We start from the raw sequence: 18,502 nt of genomic DNA, 5'->3' as shown, positions 1-18,502 counted from the left end.
AGTCGTGACTGAATAAGTGACCTGGACTAGCAAGATTGGCAGCTACCTTTACAGTACATGTGTACATTGCTGGCATTACACTTAACAAAACCCTGTTTTTACCCTTGTACTATATTGTAGTACAAGAACTTAGTAGAAGTGGAGTAAGAAGTTCCTTTGTAATTTGTAAAAAAATGATGACTCATGGAGAAGTTGTGTACTGGTGCAAATATTATTTATATGACCGCCATGAAAAACAGGTATTGTTTTTGGTGTGTCTTTCTTTGTGTCTGTAGCTCTGTAGGATGGATTGTGATGATATTTGGAAGGTGGTTAGGTCTTGTTCTCATCTGATAAAGCCCAAGGCATGACTTATGCACTTGTCCTTTTAATGGGAATTATGACTTATGTAGGTAGAAGAATATAAGCAAAGGTCAAATTAAAGTACATGGATGTATGAGGGAGAAGCAGAGTAGCATACGGAAATGCTCCATGCCCATGTTTGGTAAAATTTCTAAGTTCTGCTATATGTCTGTTATATGTGCCACATCAGAATCTATATTACACTTGATGTCCCGACATAACCTTGAGTAAATAGTCCAAATGAGTTAGCGGGCGTCGCCATACAGATGCTGGTCCTGCGGAGGACGGAAATGCGATCATCCTGCCCTTGATGATATCTGTACAGCACGTCCTCACCATGGGAAGAGAGGAAGTGTTTGCCTGATATACAGCATGGCCATCCATTTTATTGGGTTTGGGGTCCCAGGGACTGCCACATAAAAGAGAAATGAAACAAGAACAAATGTCAGAAAGAGATGAAACGTGTGTTATCTTTCATATTCTTATGTTTTATTGAGAAGATTTAAAAAAGCTAACATTACCTACAAAGTAGCAGGCCGCACTAAAGGCCTCATGTTTTTACAAGTTGTCTAACCTTCTGAAAGATGAAAGTAACACAAGCAAAGAGAATGTGGTCTGCCATCTTTTATGTCATCTATCCTTTTTATCTTTGTTCCCTGACTTTCAAAGCGTGCGAGCGGTCTGAAAAAGGAAAATGATTAATGTTGGTGGCAGGGCATGTCAGAGTACAGGGGAGGTGTGGTTAACAGGTGGCATGATGTGTTTGAGGAGGGTGTGGTGGCATGAGTGGTCAGGGCTGAATGAAATGGACACAGGTCATTTAGGAGTGGGGTCACTGGGGGTCACCTTACAGAGTGTACATCATGTGCTGACTTCTTTATAGGCTTTAAATGTATCATTCGGGGGTCAGTTTACGATGGGTGCGCTTAAGTTTTACTTAGTTTTACCTCACAAAATGCCGTAAAACAAACATTATGATGTCTGTAAGAGTGTAAGCTCACTTGTATGCAGGGAATGTTTGTTGTTTGCCTTGAGGCTTTTAAGTAAACTCCTTTGCAGGGCTCGAAATCCATGGCGCATGTGCACCTCTGTGCACCCAAAATTGGAGTTGTGCACCTAGATATTTTTGTACGCTGTAGTTTAAGGGTCATGTTGTGCACCAGTATACAAAATATGCTTGATATTTGAGCATCAGAATAACAAAGCAATAAAAACTATATTGCACTTTTTTGTATTGCTTGTTAAAAATTTTGAAGTGGCTATAGATTTATAAATCCAAGTTCCGAAGAAAGGTAGTAATTGATAAGTTTTGTAATTATGTTTTGCAGACTATCTTATGTTGTGCACCCAAATTTTTCGAGCCCTGTTTCGCAAATGTGCAAGGGTAAGACAAGATAATCCTGCTTAACTGTGGGTATTATTATTAAGGATAAGAAAAGGACTAACAGGAAATTAACATTATCAATCAACTAGAATTGGATTAACTACAAACTTACTATCCTTAACTGAAATGATAATCTTATGGTAATAAACTCCAACCCTTTCTATATGGTGTTTCCAAGTGTACAGATATTATTAAGTATTTACAGAAGTGACACAGTGGCCACTGTATTGCACAACCTTTGTGCTTTACATTAGTATGTCACCATCAGAGTACTGAAGGTTATACTAGTAGTTACATGACGTATCTCTGGATCAACTGTACAGTATTAGATCAAGTCAAGAGAAAAGCAAACCTCTGTGCTTAGATTTGCTCATCACACAAGCTCTTTGCTCTCCTTGCTTGAATCAGGAAATGTCAAATGTAAACCTCAACTGTCAGGGGATGTAAAGAGAATTAAGAAACAGAACAGCACATCCATATGGGGACATGCTTGAATGAAAGAGAAAGTAAAGTCATATCTCAAAAGAATAGATTAGAACTTTACTAGGAACTGTGAGCAGGGAATATACTTATTACATTGTGTTTCAGCATACCAGGTGGAATATTTTATGGAGAAAATTTATTCTTTCTTGTTCTAACAAGCTCTGTTTTTATATTAGCTCCAGTTTAATGGTCGTATCAAAGATAGATTTTGGCCCCCCTGGCAGCTTTCTTTGATACTGTAGCAGAATGTCCAAAGTTTCTATCTCATGTTTGTTTCTTGTGATAAAACCCATTGACAAATTCATGCTCATATGGTTATAGGTTAAAGCTGTTTTAATGTATTCGACTCTTGAATTGTTGTAACTGGACCAAATTGTCATCATGTTTGCTAATTTTTTTTCAGGTATATTTTTTATATATAGTCTCATTAATGTAATGTACATCAAACTAATGATATTAATAAGGAAGACTCTTGAGATAGTATTGTTGCTAATCATATGGAGATGAAGACTCCAATGTGGATTCTTGAACTACATGTATGGGTGACATGACACAGTATGTGACATGTCATGATGCCACCAATCATGACAAGGTTTATCACTTGGATTTGGACATTACACTGTCAGGACTAGTCCATTGGTAAATGGGGGTGACCCAGTAGGGAAATAATTTGTGTAAATTTTACATCAAGTAGAAGATATTGGTTTATCAGTGGTAGTTCTTTTTTTTACTTAAAGTTTGTATTCTTTATGTCAAAAATAAACTTTTTTGCAATAGTACAGTATTTCTAACATTTTTATATCAGAATGTACTAACAGCTTTCAACAAAGATGCACTGGCCTACATTTTTGTCAAAAAAAGCAGAAACATTTTATATTATAAAGCATTTAAACAAACACCTTGCTTCACCCCACTGTATGATGATACTCTCCAGTAATTTGTCTCTCTTATCACAATCTCTGCAAATGGCTACTCCTTGTCGCCTCATTGCAGAGGATTATGTATGTATGTATCTGATGCTTGACTGTTCCCTTGAACTCGACAGAAAATCATTCTCGCAGTCTGCAAGTTTACATTTTACGTCCTCACAGAGCCGGGATTATGGCTATTTGTACTCCCAAGGTTCTGTAATGACGTCCGTTGTCACCATGCATGACTTGTCGTGTTGGTTTACTACTTTACAACTTGAACTATCCAGTATGACAGAGATGGAACCCTTGATGTGCCAGCTTCTTCCAAGAAGGAATGTAAGCCCTTATTTGAAGAGTCACATCTATAAAAGGATGTGTAAGAACTGTTAACTGTGAAGAAAGAGAAGAAGCACAGTTGTAGGAATACTGTAAACAGGTAATAATTGTGATAATGGTTCTCAGTGGATACCTGGGCAGTCTTATCTCAAGGTGGGCTCCTTGGGCCACCCATGCTGAAGGACCTTGCGCTTAATCCCAAGATTGTGAGACTGTGCAGTTTTGCTGTGCAATGGACATTTTTAAAGCAACAAGGCTTAGAGATGATTTGTGCCTGCATTTCCAACTGTTGGTATCTGTAATACAGTTTCTTGCAAGTTAGAAAGTTAGTATGTGGATATGCATGTTTGCATGTACGTGTGTATATGTGCATGTACATAAGTCTCCAGACTGCTGCTACATGTATGCAATTGTGTGGTATACTAAAATGTCAAAAACTAATTTGAGCAATTTGTTCAGATTGTACTAATTTTTTATTCATTCAAGTGTTTTTTTTACAGACTGACATGCACATTTATTAGCTCAAGAAGATGCCTATGCCTAGAGATTTTCCCAGTAGTCCTTATAAGTTATAGCAAGGAAAGCTCCTGTGTATGGACTACTGTGAATATCTCTAGGTATAGGCATGTTCTTGTTACATTGGCCCAAGGCAGGTCCTATGTCATATAGGCATGTACGTCCAATTAGCGTGTGTAGCTGTTGGGCCCCTGGGGGTGGCAGCTGACCTGGGTCTAGACAGGCAGGTGTCGCAGACGCCCCCATTACAGCTTGCTGCAGCTGTCCTTTATGGGAGATAGCCATTATGTGATGCACAGATTGCCTTCAGCAATTTGTTAGCTTGGCCAGGTTTTTGGCGATGCCTCAGGTGTGGAGCCTATGGATAAGCAGGCTGATGATATACAATGTATAGCCAAACCTGTACAAGTGACCTCCTCTACATTAGGACCACCTGACCAGTGTGACCACTGTTTGGTGGTCCCTTAGATAGTTTTCCCTTGACACCAACATTAAGAATCCTGTCTTTAGTGATGACCTGTCCATGTATACCTTATGGTCCCATGAAATGTCAATTAAAAAAACAGAAGTTCCACCCAATATGGGTTGAAATCTCACTCAAGCATGGCTTAGAGACAGGCCAAGATATTGTTACCCTACAAGCCTTATGTTAGTATGTTCCCTGGGATAGTACATGTATACGGTATGTATTTGTTGTAAACATTTCACTTTTATCGAACAGACTGATTGCGTTGCCCTGCCCACCTTTATCAAAAGTTACTGAAAAAAAATTTGAAAAATGAAAATATTTGGACAGAAATCCAGCGTTCTGTCATTTGATGAATTGCTAATTGCATTCTGCTAATTATTATTTGAACTTGTAATTGGTGATTAACAGGATAGGTCTATTATTGTGAACCATCCAAGATCATACTGCCGGGTATTGGCCAAGTGTAAATGGCAGCCTCTCCCCCCACGTTAATAAATCAGCCATTTCACTTATCTATGATGTATCATCTCTCTTTTATGAGCAATGCTATCCGAACAAAATGTCAAAGTTAAGCTTTGTCTTGGAGACAAAATCAACAATGAAATTAGCTTTGAATAATTTTGAGTTTTTTTATGATTGATAAAATTCTTCATGAATCTCACTAATGTGAGCTGTTCTAAATGTATTTTGTGCGTGGTTTGAAAATGTGATGAGTTGGATATGTCCCCATGTCAAACACTCCCAAATGTTGATAAAATGATGTTGGCTACTTGTAGTGACTTCCTGCAATTAGGCCTGCTCCCCACATCTCCCACACATCTGTTGGTAAAGGTTAGTTAATTTATCACAATGGTGAGATGGAGGTAACTTATCACCTTACACAGTAGATGCAGCACAAAGTTTCCTCACGTTGATACACAAAGTTTTGTGAAATTTCAGTATGTGGCACACGCTTGTGTTTCCCTTATCTAGTATCTATGGTACATGTTGCATAACATTCTTTGATACGAAATTACAGAACAGGATAGTTTGATATCGTGCCAAGCTTCCTCTGTGCTTGGCATCACTTATATTCCATTTCAGAATCCAGCTGCTGTCATGAAATTTTATTTACATTGAGACAATATGGCTTTCTGGTAGAAAGAATCTCATATTTATTGGTGGGCTGCGTAATTAAATGCTTCCATCATCGTGCCGGAGGGCAAAATTTGATTATCGCCACCAGTGGTATCGAACATTTATCTCGGCTGCAACGAGTCATAATGTCCCATGGTGTGCGACGCATGGTAGTGAAAATTGCCTTTAATAACCACAGGTGGGGAGTTATGAGCTCCATCTGTTCATAGGAACTTACTACGGAGTCGCAAGAGCAACTGCACAGAAAATTTCTGTAAACATTTTTTTCTAAATTATAGTAAATACACATTGTCACAACTGAACTTTTGCAAACTTCACTAAAAAGGATTTGTAGAGTTTTAGATAAAAGTTGAGTATTTGTGAAAAAAATGGAATTATACCATTTGGGTGTAGTCAGCCTTAATGACATTTATGTGAGTTTCACGGCAGACAGGATGACATATGATAATTGACATGCAGCTTTTCCAGCAGGAGCAGGGGAGAAATGCCTTAGGCAGGAACATGAATTACAGCTACTGAAGAAATGTAGCAACCTAATTGTTTTGTAGCCTCCATAGCAGGCTCTGTATGGGCTTTTTTGGCACTTTTTGTACTGGGTCGCTGATTGCTGGCCTCTCTCATAGCCGCCCATTTTAGCAACCCAGTACAAAAAGTGCCAAAAAAGCCCATAGAGAGCCTGCTATGGAGGCTAATTGTTTTGCACGTTCATAGACCATGGTGTTTTAGAGAAAATTTTTGCTGAATAATGTAGACTGCAACCATGTTGGAAAATATTGGTTTTAACTGCTATGTATTCTCAGGCCATTTTTGGGGCAGCCTTTCCGGCACAATTTTCGTCTTATCCAAACTTATTTATTACCATTTTTTTTTCTTTTTGCTGACATTTTTTTCAATACTTTCTGGTTTGTCCTAATTGATGAATATCTTGCGGTAGTAAACTACTAACACAGTACATGGTGAATGTGTTGTAAGATTGCCAAGTAGTCTGTAGGTTGATGTTTCAAAGCTGTTGGATTGTGCTGATGATGTAGTGTTTGCAGCTGAAAGGAAATGGTTTGGTGAAACAAAGGTGTTGATAAACATGGTCCAGAATTATTAATCCTTGATAATATAAGAACAATACAACACATGTTGTTTTTCCCCATGAAATATCTCGCACCGCAGTTATGTGCTTCAGCGCCCTCTAAGACTCAGCTAAAAGCGCTTTATTTCCCCAGTTGAATTAGAAAGCCCAGATCTTTACTCTCTTAACGGCTTGTTAAGGATGCGTGAGAGGAGAAAGGGAGCCGGGAAAGTGTGCTGATGTTTTGATATGATTATGGTAGCGCTGATGATATGAAAGATTGATTTTTGGTACAGAGTTCTGAGGTAGGCCCTTATCTGGATACAGTACAACATTACCAGAGACAATTTGGTTGTGCTGACTTGTGAAATGTCAAGTCTTGTTTGATGCAATTTTTACAGCCTACATTGCATTAAAGATCAATGTATGAGTGTGAGCTACTGTATATACAATATACAACACTGAGCAGAAAGTTTTGGAGCCAGTCTTTTCTGCATTTTTCTTTCTCCTCAGTCAAAACCTTGTACATGCAATGTAATTATAGAAATGGTAAAATGTTTGAAGTTGAAGTTGTGTATTCAAAATGTTCAAAATGTATGGACTTTTTATCCCCCGTTAAAAGAACCTGACATCGATATATGTGCCAATTCCATTTCAGGTGGCAAATCCGTGGCTTTGCCGTGGAAAAGATGGTAATATACAATGTAAAAGGATGGTATTTGTGTCCATATTTCAGACAACATGTCTCACTACTTCTAGCACTATGCAGAGATAAAGCTAACTGAAGAATCATAGGCTCTCTTGATACTGAAGCATCCAGGTTATCCTATCCTTTTGTGTAACTGAAGCAGTCTGGACACATTGACTTATTGATGGTACCATATGGAGGTCTACCTAATCTGCATTACCTGACTCAGTGCAAAAATCTGTATGCCACTCCTATAACTTTGTGCGTCGGAGCGTGGATCGAAATATCAAACTCTCTAATTCTGTAACAAAGCCCCTTCATCACTGCTGTGGAGGCAAGTGCTGTACAAATCAAAAAGCGTGGTTGTGATTCCTATGTGTGTAGATGTTAATTCATCTTGGGGGTCCAAGTTGATGGCTGTCTGTAATGGTGTACTGTAAATGTGGAAATGTTTGCAGTGGTTTTATATTCTGAGTCTTTTGATATTCATAACCTCAACCCAAACATGCTTGTTCTGTTTTTAGCCCGCCTGCCCCCTTGTTTCAACACAAACTAAAAACCACCACGAACATTCCATTTACTCCCCACCACAGAATTATATTGTCACACACGTGTGCTGAACCTTAGAACGACTCTTCTGACCTGTATGCCATTGCTATCAGTAGATACCCCATTGCCCATATATTCCCATGGCCAATGTTCTTGGTCTCACCTTGGGGTTCCTTTGGGTATGATGCCAATAGGAGACTATGATAGATACAGTTGAAGTTCAAATACCAACTGACATTGTGTGCTGCAATAGAGACAACTGTTTGCTGCCACATACATACATACATACATACATACATGTAGTATTCATACTCATGAACAAGTTGAAGCATTCACAAGTTGCCACAGTCTGCTAAGATGTGAAGACTTACTAGAAGCCATTGGAATTCATTGATTAGGTGTGCAATAGGGAAGTCTATATTGTGAAATAAATGGACTTGGCTACCTGTAATGCCGGCCAAATAAATAGATAAATAGATATAAAGGTGGAATATCTACTTCAAAATTCGATGATGTAGAAGTTAGATTAGAATTATTTAGATAGACATGTTTGTGGAGTAAAAAACAACATTGCTGTCCGTTATTTATTACCTCGATGAAAAATAGAGGTATAGTTTTTAGTGTGTCTGTGTCTCTGTGAGTCTGTCTGTTTGTGTGTCTAGATATTTGTGGTCACCATAACTCAAGAACCTCTGGATGGATTGTAATGATATTTGTCATGTGGGTACCGGTTGAGAAAACAAGGTCGATTTGGGGCCCCCTGGTGTATGACCTGGGTACTGCTGCAGAACTTTCTTTTTTCTCATCCTTTGACCTGGACATGCTATGGTCTTGATTTTTTGGTGGTAGATAGCTTGTTTACAGCTTTGTGATGGCAAAACCTGTTTTGGTTTTGCTGCCTTTCAAGGGTGCCGCCATGTTTTCTGTTTGTTTATTCATGGATAACGACATGTTTATTTCCCATCATGCTAAGGGAGACCAGGGGTGTATGATGGTAAGGGGTGTCACCATCCTTGTTTCTCATCATGTGTATTGTCAGAAGCATCACTATTCTGGATTTGATTTAAATAGAACTTATCTAAGAGTTATATTTCCTGGCTGAACCAGCTGTTATGATGTCTGCCATACTTCAATATTTGTTAGCATTGAACGATGCATGTGTTTGTGGAAAAAAACATTCATCAATAGAAATTTTTGACAGAAACTCATGAATACACCAGCATGAAAATGAAATGTCTACAATGAATTAATTGCTGAGTAGGTTTTTGCTTGCACTGTAAAAATCCAATATCCTCCGCCTTATGTTATCTTTTGTGGAGTTGTCTCTCATGCTTGAGATACCATATTTCATCAGCACATGTACAGTACAGCCATGGACTTGGATGGATCGATGCTCCTGTTAGACATGTCTGTGTTCACCTCCCCTTGATTAGGTACCATTCTACACGGTTGCTCCGGCCGTGCCCTTGATTATGATTAATGCGGTGTCTGATTGGGGACGTTCCTTCAAACCACCTGCAACTGGCTTCTCCAAACGTCTTTGCAGACAAAATGTGGAAGGAAACAGGAACAGTTTCTCGACTTTCTCCTTGTTTCATCCAAATCTGTTTCTCAATACGTCAATACTGTTTTGTATAATCATTGTAGGGATGTTGATGACATTTGTAACCAATTTCAGCTCATACTAAAGTCATAGAGAATTCATAAATAGGCTTGTAATATTGGGTGCATTTGCATTTTGTGCACCCAAAATTGAAGCTGTTTGCCAAATTTTTGATTTGTCGATACACTAGTTTGAGTGCATCTTGACATTTGAGTAGGGTTAGTTAGTTACAAAATTATTCTATTAGTATTACCTCACCTCACAGGACAAGCATATTCTTGATATTTATGTTCTTGGAAGACAGCTATAGAAATTCAAGCTCTGGAGAAAGGTGGTAAGGTTTGTAATCATGTTTTGCTGATCTTATAATTCTGCTATTTGATATAGTTAATGTTGTGCTCCTAAATTTTCTCGGTGCACCAAAGGTTTATCCACCTATTCTCAAAAATGAATTTTGAGCCCTGTTAAAAGATGCTAGGCCTGCATGTAATACAAATAAGATCCAATCCAGGCCCGAGTACATTTGGGGATAACCTTTACATTGTATATGTAAAAGAGGCCATTTCTGGCATAGCACTGCCTGGAGTGACCTTGTAGTCAGCTAATGACTGCAAATGTTTATCCCCAGGAGGGCGCATGGGAAATTTACTATATTCTTGTTTTCATAAGCGTAATTAAATCCGCTGTGATCGCTTCCTGCTTTTAGAAAATTCAACAATTATATAAAATGGACTTCCAGGGATTTGTCACTACTGGGGCCATAGATGTTTGATTATTCTGCCTCTTCAATATGTTACTGTTATTCTTGACATTTTTGTGGTTGCTTTACGTTCATGGTTTTAGCTGTGACCTCTTTGCCATGAATGTGAAACTAGCATTTCCATTACTATACAGTATGTGACTCTCATACAATACCGAAAACTTAAAACCACTGAAAACACTCCATGTTCTCACTACCATAAGTTTAAAGGCATTTGCGCATTTACAATAAAGATATGATAGAATTTTCTTTCTCCCAAATTGTTTTTTATATAAAGCTGTTTTTATTTCAGTGCACACACAAACACACACAATATCTACCAGTCCTGTATTTTATGTTGTCTTCAAGTTGCTCTGTACATTTGGGCTAGAAGAGCTTAATGAATTCTCATCAGAGGAATAATTATTATTGCAACAAATGTCCAGGCTGCTTATGATATATACGGTCCTGGTAAATACTAGACAGGATAGACTGTGACAAAATAAGTCTTATAGGTTCTAGAAAAGAAAATACAATATTCTGAAGTGATGTGGAAAATGGCAGTCCAGCTATTCTACACTTGTAGTGAGATGGGGTGCCTACTGTACGGTAATGGCTCATTTAGTCTTCATGGCAAATTACACTTCCTGTCAGTCAGTCCCAAATTGGAAAATTTGGTATGGACCTCACATAGTGTTCATACAGATTCAGGACCTGACTGGTAGCAATGGATGGAAGTGCCAAGGGCAGAAGTCACAGTTGATTAGCACAATAGGGGTCTTGCCTTGAAATTTCTGTCTTGCCTTGAAATTTTTGGTCCATGTTAGCGGCTGTTGGGTCTAAGCTTTTCCAGTTTGGTCCAAATTTGTTCAGCTTACCAGTTTTATTTGGGTGTAAATACAGATCAGAGTTGTATAATCTGGGTGGATTGATATAGCACAATATTGTGGTCAAATTCTAGCCTGGGTACTACCATCCTCCACCGACTCAAGATTTTTGCTTGCTAACTATGGCAAAAAGATTGAGCCAGCTGAGTTACCATGGAGGATGGTACCCAGGCTAGTCAATCTTAAAGGTAGACTTTCTTTAGAATTTCCAGTGGCTATAGTATATGAGTTTGAGCTTTGCAACTGACCCCCTTTTTCTTTGCATTGTTGTTAATTACCTCCCTCCCTAGTCCCTTGACCTCCAAGTCGTTGGGGACATGAAGATAGAGAGCTGTCTCCAGGCTTGCTTTTCCCTTGCCAGGGTTGCTGATTAAAGCTTTGATTTTCTGTTGGATCAAAATTTGTAAGATTGAATTTGAAATTCAGGTGTCCAGTCGTCCGTGCAGTACTACCGGTAGTAGATATATGGTTGCCTGCCTCGATTAGACCTTGAAGTTGAACTTATAAATGATGAAGAGAGGATTTCTGTATCGCCACTTCAGCTGAAATCCAGGCCAGAGGTGCATCGCGATAAGGTTCCCCCCAGCTGGCATCTTTTGAACTGCAGAGAGTGATGAAATAGCCGGATCAAATTCAGTTGATACTGGTCCTTAACATAAATCTGGGGTTTCATAGGGCAGGAGATAAATGATACAATATTGCTGACATGAAGATTAGGCTATACATCTTTTATCATGTGAGGTATTAAGTACATTGTTACATTAATGCTGATGTTGGACCATTGCGTAGAAAATGAACAGAAAAGCACTTGATGGTTTTCTACAAGATGTTGTTGAGATCATTCTCTAAAACCTGAGAAACTGGTTATGTTTCCAAACATACATCAAAATGATCTTGAGTTATAGTTATAAGTGGAAACAAGATTACTGATCTCCTTCACCTGGTAATAAGTATAGAATAGTACGGCCTTGAATGAATGAAGATTTATCTTGTAAAGTGACCATTCTTTGTTGTTTGTTATATACAGGCAGCTGATTTGACCAAACCAGTAGACAAACGTGTCTACAAGGGAACGTTACCGACGTGCCATGATTTTAACCAGCTGACCTGCACCAGCGACAGCGTCAGCTTGTTAGTAGGATTTTCAGCGGGACAAGTGCAACTCATCGACCCTATCAAGAAGGAAACTAGCAAGCTTTTCAATGAAGAAGTAAGCACTTATTTTGACATGTGTGTGCTCGCAAGTACTGTTGTGTTGAAAAGGTCTTGCACTGAGTACATGTAGACTTGTGTAAACTATTGAACATTCGATGAAACACGATATAGTTATGAATATACTCCTTCCCACAACATGGCCAGGCAGGTGACTATGGAAGCCTGACTAAGTACTAACATGGGAGTCCCAACAAAGTACATGATACCAACAAATGTAGTATTGAAGAGAAGGACATTTTAGTTAAGATTGCTCTCAGTAGATAATTAATGATATTCACACTGTTAGTGTTGTATGTTAATCAAAAGTTCTTGCCTTGCACTAACACATATTATTATGATTTTTGTCCTTGTGTTCTACAGAGACTAATAGACAAGAGCAGGGTAACGTGTATAAAGTGGGTTCCTGGGACAGAAAACATGTTCCTGGTGTCCCACGCCAGCGGTCAGATGTACATGTACAATGAGGAGCACCCCTGTGGCACCACTGCACCCCACTACCAGCTGCTCAAGCAGGGGGAGGGTTTCTCCGTCTGGACGTGCAAGTCCAAGTCCACGCGGAACCCCATCTTCAGATGGGTCATCGGCGACGGCGCGCTGAACGAGTTCTCGTTCTCCCCGGACAATAAGCACATCGCCTGCGTCAGCCAGGACGGTTTCCTTAGGGTTATAGATTTTGACCAAATGGAGTTAAAGGGGATGATGAAGAGTTATTTTGGAGGACTGCTGTGTATATGTTGGAGCCCTGATGGTAAGCTTGTGGCAGTAGGCGGTGAGGATGACCTAGTGACTGTCTGGTCTTTTGCAGAGAAAAGAGTAGTGGCCCGGGGGCATGGACACAAATCCTGGGTAAGTGTGGTCGCGTTCGACCCCTTCACCACCATGGTGGTGGAGGGCGAGGCGGGGGACTTCAGTGGGAGCGACGACGAAGGCGACGACTCTCAAACAAGTAGAAACAACCCGGGATCTAATCCCGGGTCCAACCCCGGCTCTATGAGGGAGCGTGCGAACAGTAGTCACTCCCGGGCGTCCATCTGCAATGCGGATACCAGCAATGTGACGACGTACCGGTTTGGGTCGGTCGGCCAGGACACCCAGCTCTGCATATGGGATTTGACGGAGGATGTCTTGTACCCGCAGCAGCCTTTGACAAGAGCACGGACTCATACGAACCTAACAAACTCTCTCCCGCTGCCCTCGGGCAGTGCCACCATGCCCAGGTGCAACAGCCTCCCTCACAATGCAGTCCACTCCACAGGGTCCGCCCCTAACGCCAAGGAGAAGAGCTTGACAGACGGCTCCATAGCCTCCGGAATCACCAGCAAGTTCGCGACATTGACTCTCGGGGACAGGAGAGACAAACACGAGAAGCACGAACACAAGAGGAATTACAGTCTGTCTAGTAAGAGCAGCGACAAGTTGAACTCGATAAGCAAAGGTCACAATGCTCACTCCAAAATGTTGGAAGACTATGCCAGGCTTGGCACCCCCTGCTGTCCTAAACTGGACGAGGTGCCTCTATTAGAACCTTTGGTGTGTAAGAAGATAGCACAGGAGAGACTTACAGCCCTAGTGTTTAGGGAAGACTGCATAGTAACGGGATGTCAAGAGGGGTTCGTCTGCACATGGGCCAGGCCAGGCAAAGTGGTGGGTGTCTGCAATGTATGACAGTTTTCTACCTATTACATGTATGTGATGTTCATTTACATTCTTAACATTAGATTTTCTTTAACCCCCTAACACCACCTAAACTGAAAACCATTGCAAATTTGGTGCAAAACAGCTATCTTAACAAGCTGAAGGTTATATGCTGTAAAGATGCAGGAAAATGTTTTAGACAGAAAAGAGGGTATCAGCTTCGTCATAAAGAAGACAGGTTGCAGTTGTAAGAAGTCAAATTTCCTGCTTGTGTCATGCAGCCATTATGTCTTCCAACAGCAAGCACAAACACATTGGTATTGATGTGGACTGCCTGCCCCCATACATTACCTCTGCCTGAAAGTGAAGGCAGGAAAGCCCTCATGTTTTATTCCATCAACACACTTTGGCCTTGGATGTGTGCGTTGATCCCTCTATATGTTGGTATGTCATGATAGAAATGGGAATCTGGTATGAGATATCCCCTCTTGTAGGCTGTTCGTGCCATAACATCAACACGTACAGTTTACATTTGTTTCAGCACTGACACGTAGTTTCACCACACAGTGTATTTATCTGTAGCCCTTTGACATGTATAAGGACGTGTGGGAAAGTTAATGTTCTGTTCTTGATGACAGTCCTGAAGGGACAATTAGTATGGATTCTCTTTTCTTTTTACTTTTTTTTTTTACTTTGGCCAAAGTGATCCAACAAATACAGTTTATCAGTGTGAAACTGAAAGGCATCAGGACACGGTATTTCCAACATCATATTGTACAGATCTTGTACAAACAAATCAATAAACTGAACAAAGAAGTACATCAGCTGTTCAAAGCTTTAATCTGAAACATGAAATACAGGGTTGGCAGGTTTTTGCAAGGGTCGGTTGTGTAACTCAGGATACCAGAACACAAGCCCTAATCACAGATACAATGTTTATGGTCTCTATTTTGAGATATAGGCATTTTGGGCACTCTTGCCATAGATCTGAAGTGGATGTCATACATAAAATTTATTTTTAATGGCCTTAGAAGACCATACTTATATTGTGTTGATGTTTCCTTGTGTGTTTCTCCTACAGGGTCTGAGTCAGACCTCTTCCACACACTCCACGGGCGGGACGGTGGTATAGTCCCCGTGTAGTCGGGCGGGGCATCACCGGGAGGGGCCCGCATCACCTGGAGGCAGCACAAGCCAACACACCTGTACATGTACCTGTAGACAGTGCCCAGTTTTCTGTACACTCCTTGTAACAAGCATGTGGTTCCCTTATGACCCATGTGTTCTGTCTGTGAGTAGACAATTAATATGTTAGGACTGGCACCAAGATAAGATTTAAGAATCACGAGCAATGGCTAACTGATTAAATATAGCATCTAGCTGATTACTTCTGTTGTAGTCTTAGGATCATCTTAAGGTATTCTTCCTGGAACCACAGCCTTCCTTGTCCTACCTTGAAGAACGCATATTTTATACAATACTAAAAACAACTTCTTCAAACTTGAAACTGCTACAAGCATGCAAGGGTAAAAGAATAGCGTACATTGAGTCTGTTATATTCGGACAAGGTAACTCTGGGTAACTGCACTACAACAGCCCACCCCCAATCGAGAAACAAAGCTGGAATGACATCGAGTTCTACTTGGTTATGGAATGCACTGTATACTTCATTTGTAGTGCCTGGCCATATATTTTCATATACTAACTCTTGACACTATTTGAAAGGAATTGAAATTAATCTTAGAAGGCATTACAATAGAAGAGAACTCTAAATTCAGACCTCATACCTGAAAGATTGAACAACTCTCGGCTTAAGTAAAGGCAGTAAATGTTTTTCCTGAAAATGAAATACATGTAGACGTACAAGACACTTGCAATAAGGCACATTGGCAATAACGTTTCCACCCTTTCGCAATGTACATTGCCCATTAATTCCAAGTGTGGGTTCTCAAGTTTAAGGTTCTTTGTGTAAAATGTTCAGGGCAAAAGAAAATGAATATCCGCAATTCATGAAAATGACAGAATTTGTCAGTACCCCCGTATGATATGATCATCAAACAAAGATGCATTTGAAATAGTCCCTCACACAAAATGGCTTGGCTGCTTACCCAAATCCAGCAGTGTGTTTGAAACGATGCATTCCTTTACTATGACATATATCCCGATATGCCTCTTTCCATTTTAGCATTTGTTGTCTTTACTATATGGGGATCGAAACTAAGAAAATTCATTCTGAGTGACAAGGACCATTACATACTAGTAGTAGCATGTCTCCTATTCCATCACTAAGTTTCTTACTGTTAAATTAAAGGTAACCTGCTTTGCACAAATATTTATTCTGAACTGTAACTAAGAAAAGCTGTGTGCTTCAAGTGTAAATGCAAAAAATTGGTGCTTTTTAGTGACTGTAACATGTGCTAATTTTATGGTAAATTATAAGGTTCCTAATAATTATCTTGAACTTGAACCTGAGAGCCACCTTTGCCTTTGCATGAGATGTAATTAATTCCTGTGGTATTTGTTTGTATTTAAAGAAAATGTACAAAGGATTTCCATATGAAGAAATGATGACTATGAATTGAATGTTAAAGAGAAAGGTTAAGAGCCTTATAAAGTGAAAATTAGTTAAATCAATCAAAAACAAGGTCTGTCCTTTCAAAATAATTGGGCCTAAAAGATATTATATTCAACCCATAAGTTTCAAACAGGTTTTGAGATTATCCAAATATAAAATAGAAGCATCCCTAGAAGCTTCTGAATTGTTACTCATGGTCCCCATCTAGTATCCTCCACCCACCAACTTAACACTGAAGTTGTTTCACAGTTCTGGTCCTCAGATTCAACACTCTGTACAAGCAGTAACCTAACTTTGTTTCCCTTTCATTTGAAAAATGGGAAAGAAAGCCATAAAGTACCATGTGCTCACCGCAGTAAGTACACGTATCAAGAAAACATTTAAAGAGGCCTTTTTGTTGTGATTAGAAATTACAAGTGAATAGTGCTGACCCAACTTGAAGTTGATCTTGTAGCAACAGTGCACTAAGTAAGGACCTAATTGCATCTGTTTGACAAATCAAAAGTAATGAAGTAATGTTGGAGATGACCTTACTAAGTAACGAAATGTCTCTGCAGGTGTCACCAACTGATAGAAAAGTGGTCTCAGTTTCAATAAGTAATCATACAAGCAATCAAGTCTTTTTAAACAAATTAAGGACAATGGATAATTTAAGGCTATGTTTCAGTACATTAGATCAGTGCGTCTGACCAAAGACATGTCAAAATATCAGGCTAACTCTATCGCCATCACCGAATGGAATTGTGGAGGTAATTTGTCGGTAGAACTGTGATTGTAAGTTTTATACCATGAAAAGAATTGTGAAGAATGGAATATTGTAAGTGATTGTAATGTTCAAGTCTTGGGAGAGTCATTTCAATCTTCATGATGCTTAAAGCTGACACTTGTAATTTATCAATAACAGTACAGCCCTATTTATCATTTGAAAACCTAATATTAACCACTTTAAATTAAGGAAATGTCTTAATTTATCATATGCAAATGATGGAACAGGCAGATAAATGTTAACATTGCACACCAACAGTCTCTCTTTTTATTTAACCTTGTTAAAGGAAGGGATAAGAAGAATGTTTTAAATGCCAGTCATCAACAGTTGATGTTTAATTTTTCAGCTTTCTGTTCTGATTCCTCCTACAATATTGTTAAATGCTGTAGTTTTCTTTTCCAAGGGTGTGTTAAAAAGTAAGGTATAGCTGTCTCCAGCGTGTATAATGGTCTGAAAAAGCAAAGTCCTCTCCATAGTTTTACGAGTCTTAACGCTCTTGATAGTAGAAAAGACAGAGCTATCGTTATGACCTTTACTTTTACAAGTGAACTACCCATTCCACATGCTCTGAGCAGTGTACAGTCTTTTATTAAGTACAGTATTTTATAACGAGCACTCTTGCCTAGTAGACACTTGTTTGAGAATGATTTGATGTGCTAACAATAGAAAGATGTAAAGCCACATTGCAGGAAACTTGGAAAGTAATGTTGGAACTAGAAAAAGAAAGCTTTCTCCTAAGATATCCTCCTTTCATGAGGAATATTGCTGTCAAATGTCACACTTTTACCGGATAGAACTAAGAACTGAAGTCACCACAGGCATTTTGACTGCTTTGCTAGCATCTGGGTTTCTAAAGAAGAAATACTTCAGGCATTCTTGTGACTGGAGTTTAGTGTGTGTAGGGAAAACCAATGAAGGTTTTGCACACTATAAATAAGACATTGATGTAGGGAGGGGCACCTTATATTGTACAGAAGCTGCAAAAAATTTTATCGGCCTGGTCCAAGCCCTTTATAATCCAAAAGATGGAAAGCACTAACCCCTCCAGGGCCCGTGTATTTATGTACAGTGTACATAATACTTCATAGATAAAAAAAAAAATACATGGCTAGGTAGAGCTGCCTGTATGTACCTGAGAGTCGTTTGTATAATCTGCTGCAAAAAATCACTACACCTGTGAATAAAGTATTCTATGATAAATCTA

At 39.4% G+C, this 18,502-nt stretch overlaps 1 protein-coding gene across 3 annotated transcripts in view; it reads left to right on the top strand.

Annotated features, from left to right (window-relative positions):
- LOC118411734 (WD repeat-containing protein 20-like) overlaps positions 1-18,502 on the top strand; it is a 24,254-nt gene extending 5,752 nt beyond the window's left edge. The window contains exons 2-4 of one of the 3 annotated variants that reach the window (XM_035814224.1): positions 12,135-12,317; positions 12,683-13,966; positions 15,039-18,502. In XM_035814224.1, coding sequence (XP_035670117.1) covers positions 12,135-12,317; positions 12,683-13,966; positions 15,039-15,089 — 1,518 coding nt within the window. In that variant the 3' untranslated portion in view covers positions 15,090-18,502. Of the gene's footprint in view, positions 1-12,134; positions 12,318-12,682; positions 14,008-15,038 lie in introns of all 3 variants that reach the window. The other 2 variants (XM_035814217.1, XM_035814231.1) reach the window with 2 other exon arrangements.

The sequence above is a fragment of the Branchiostoma floridae genome, chromosome 1 (genome assembly GCF_000003815.2).
Source record: "Branchiostoma floridae strain S238N-H82 chromosome 1, Bfl_VNyyK, whole genome shotgun sequence".
NCBI lineage: Eukaryota > Metazoa > Chordata > Leptocardii > Amphioxiformes > Branchiostomatidae > Branchiostoma > Branchiostoma floridae.
The sequence above is the reverse complement of the archived record's forward strand: the minus strand, read 5'-3'. Positions and strand labels throughout refer to the sequence as shown.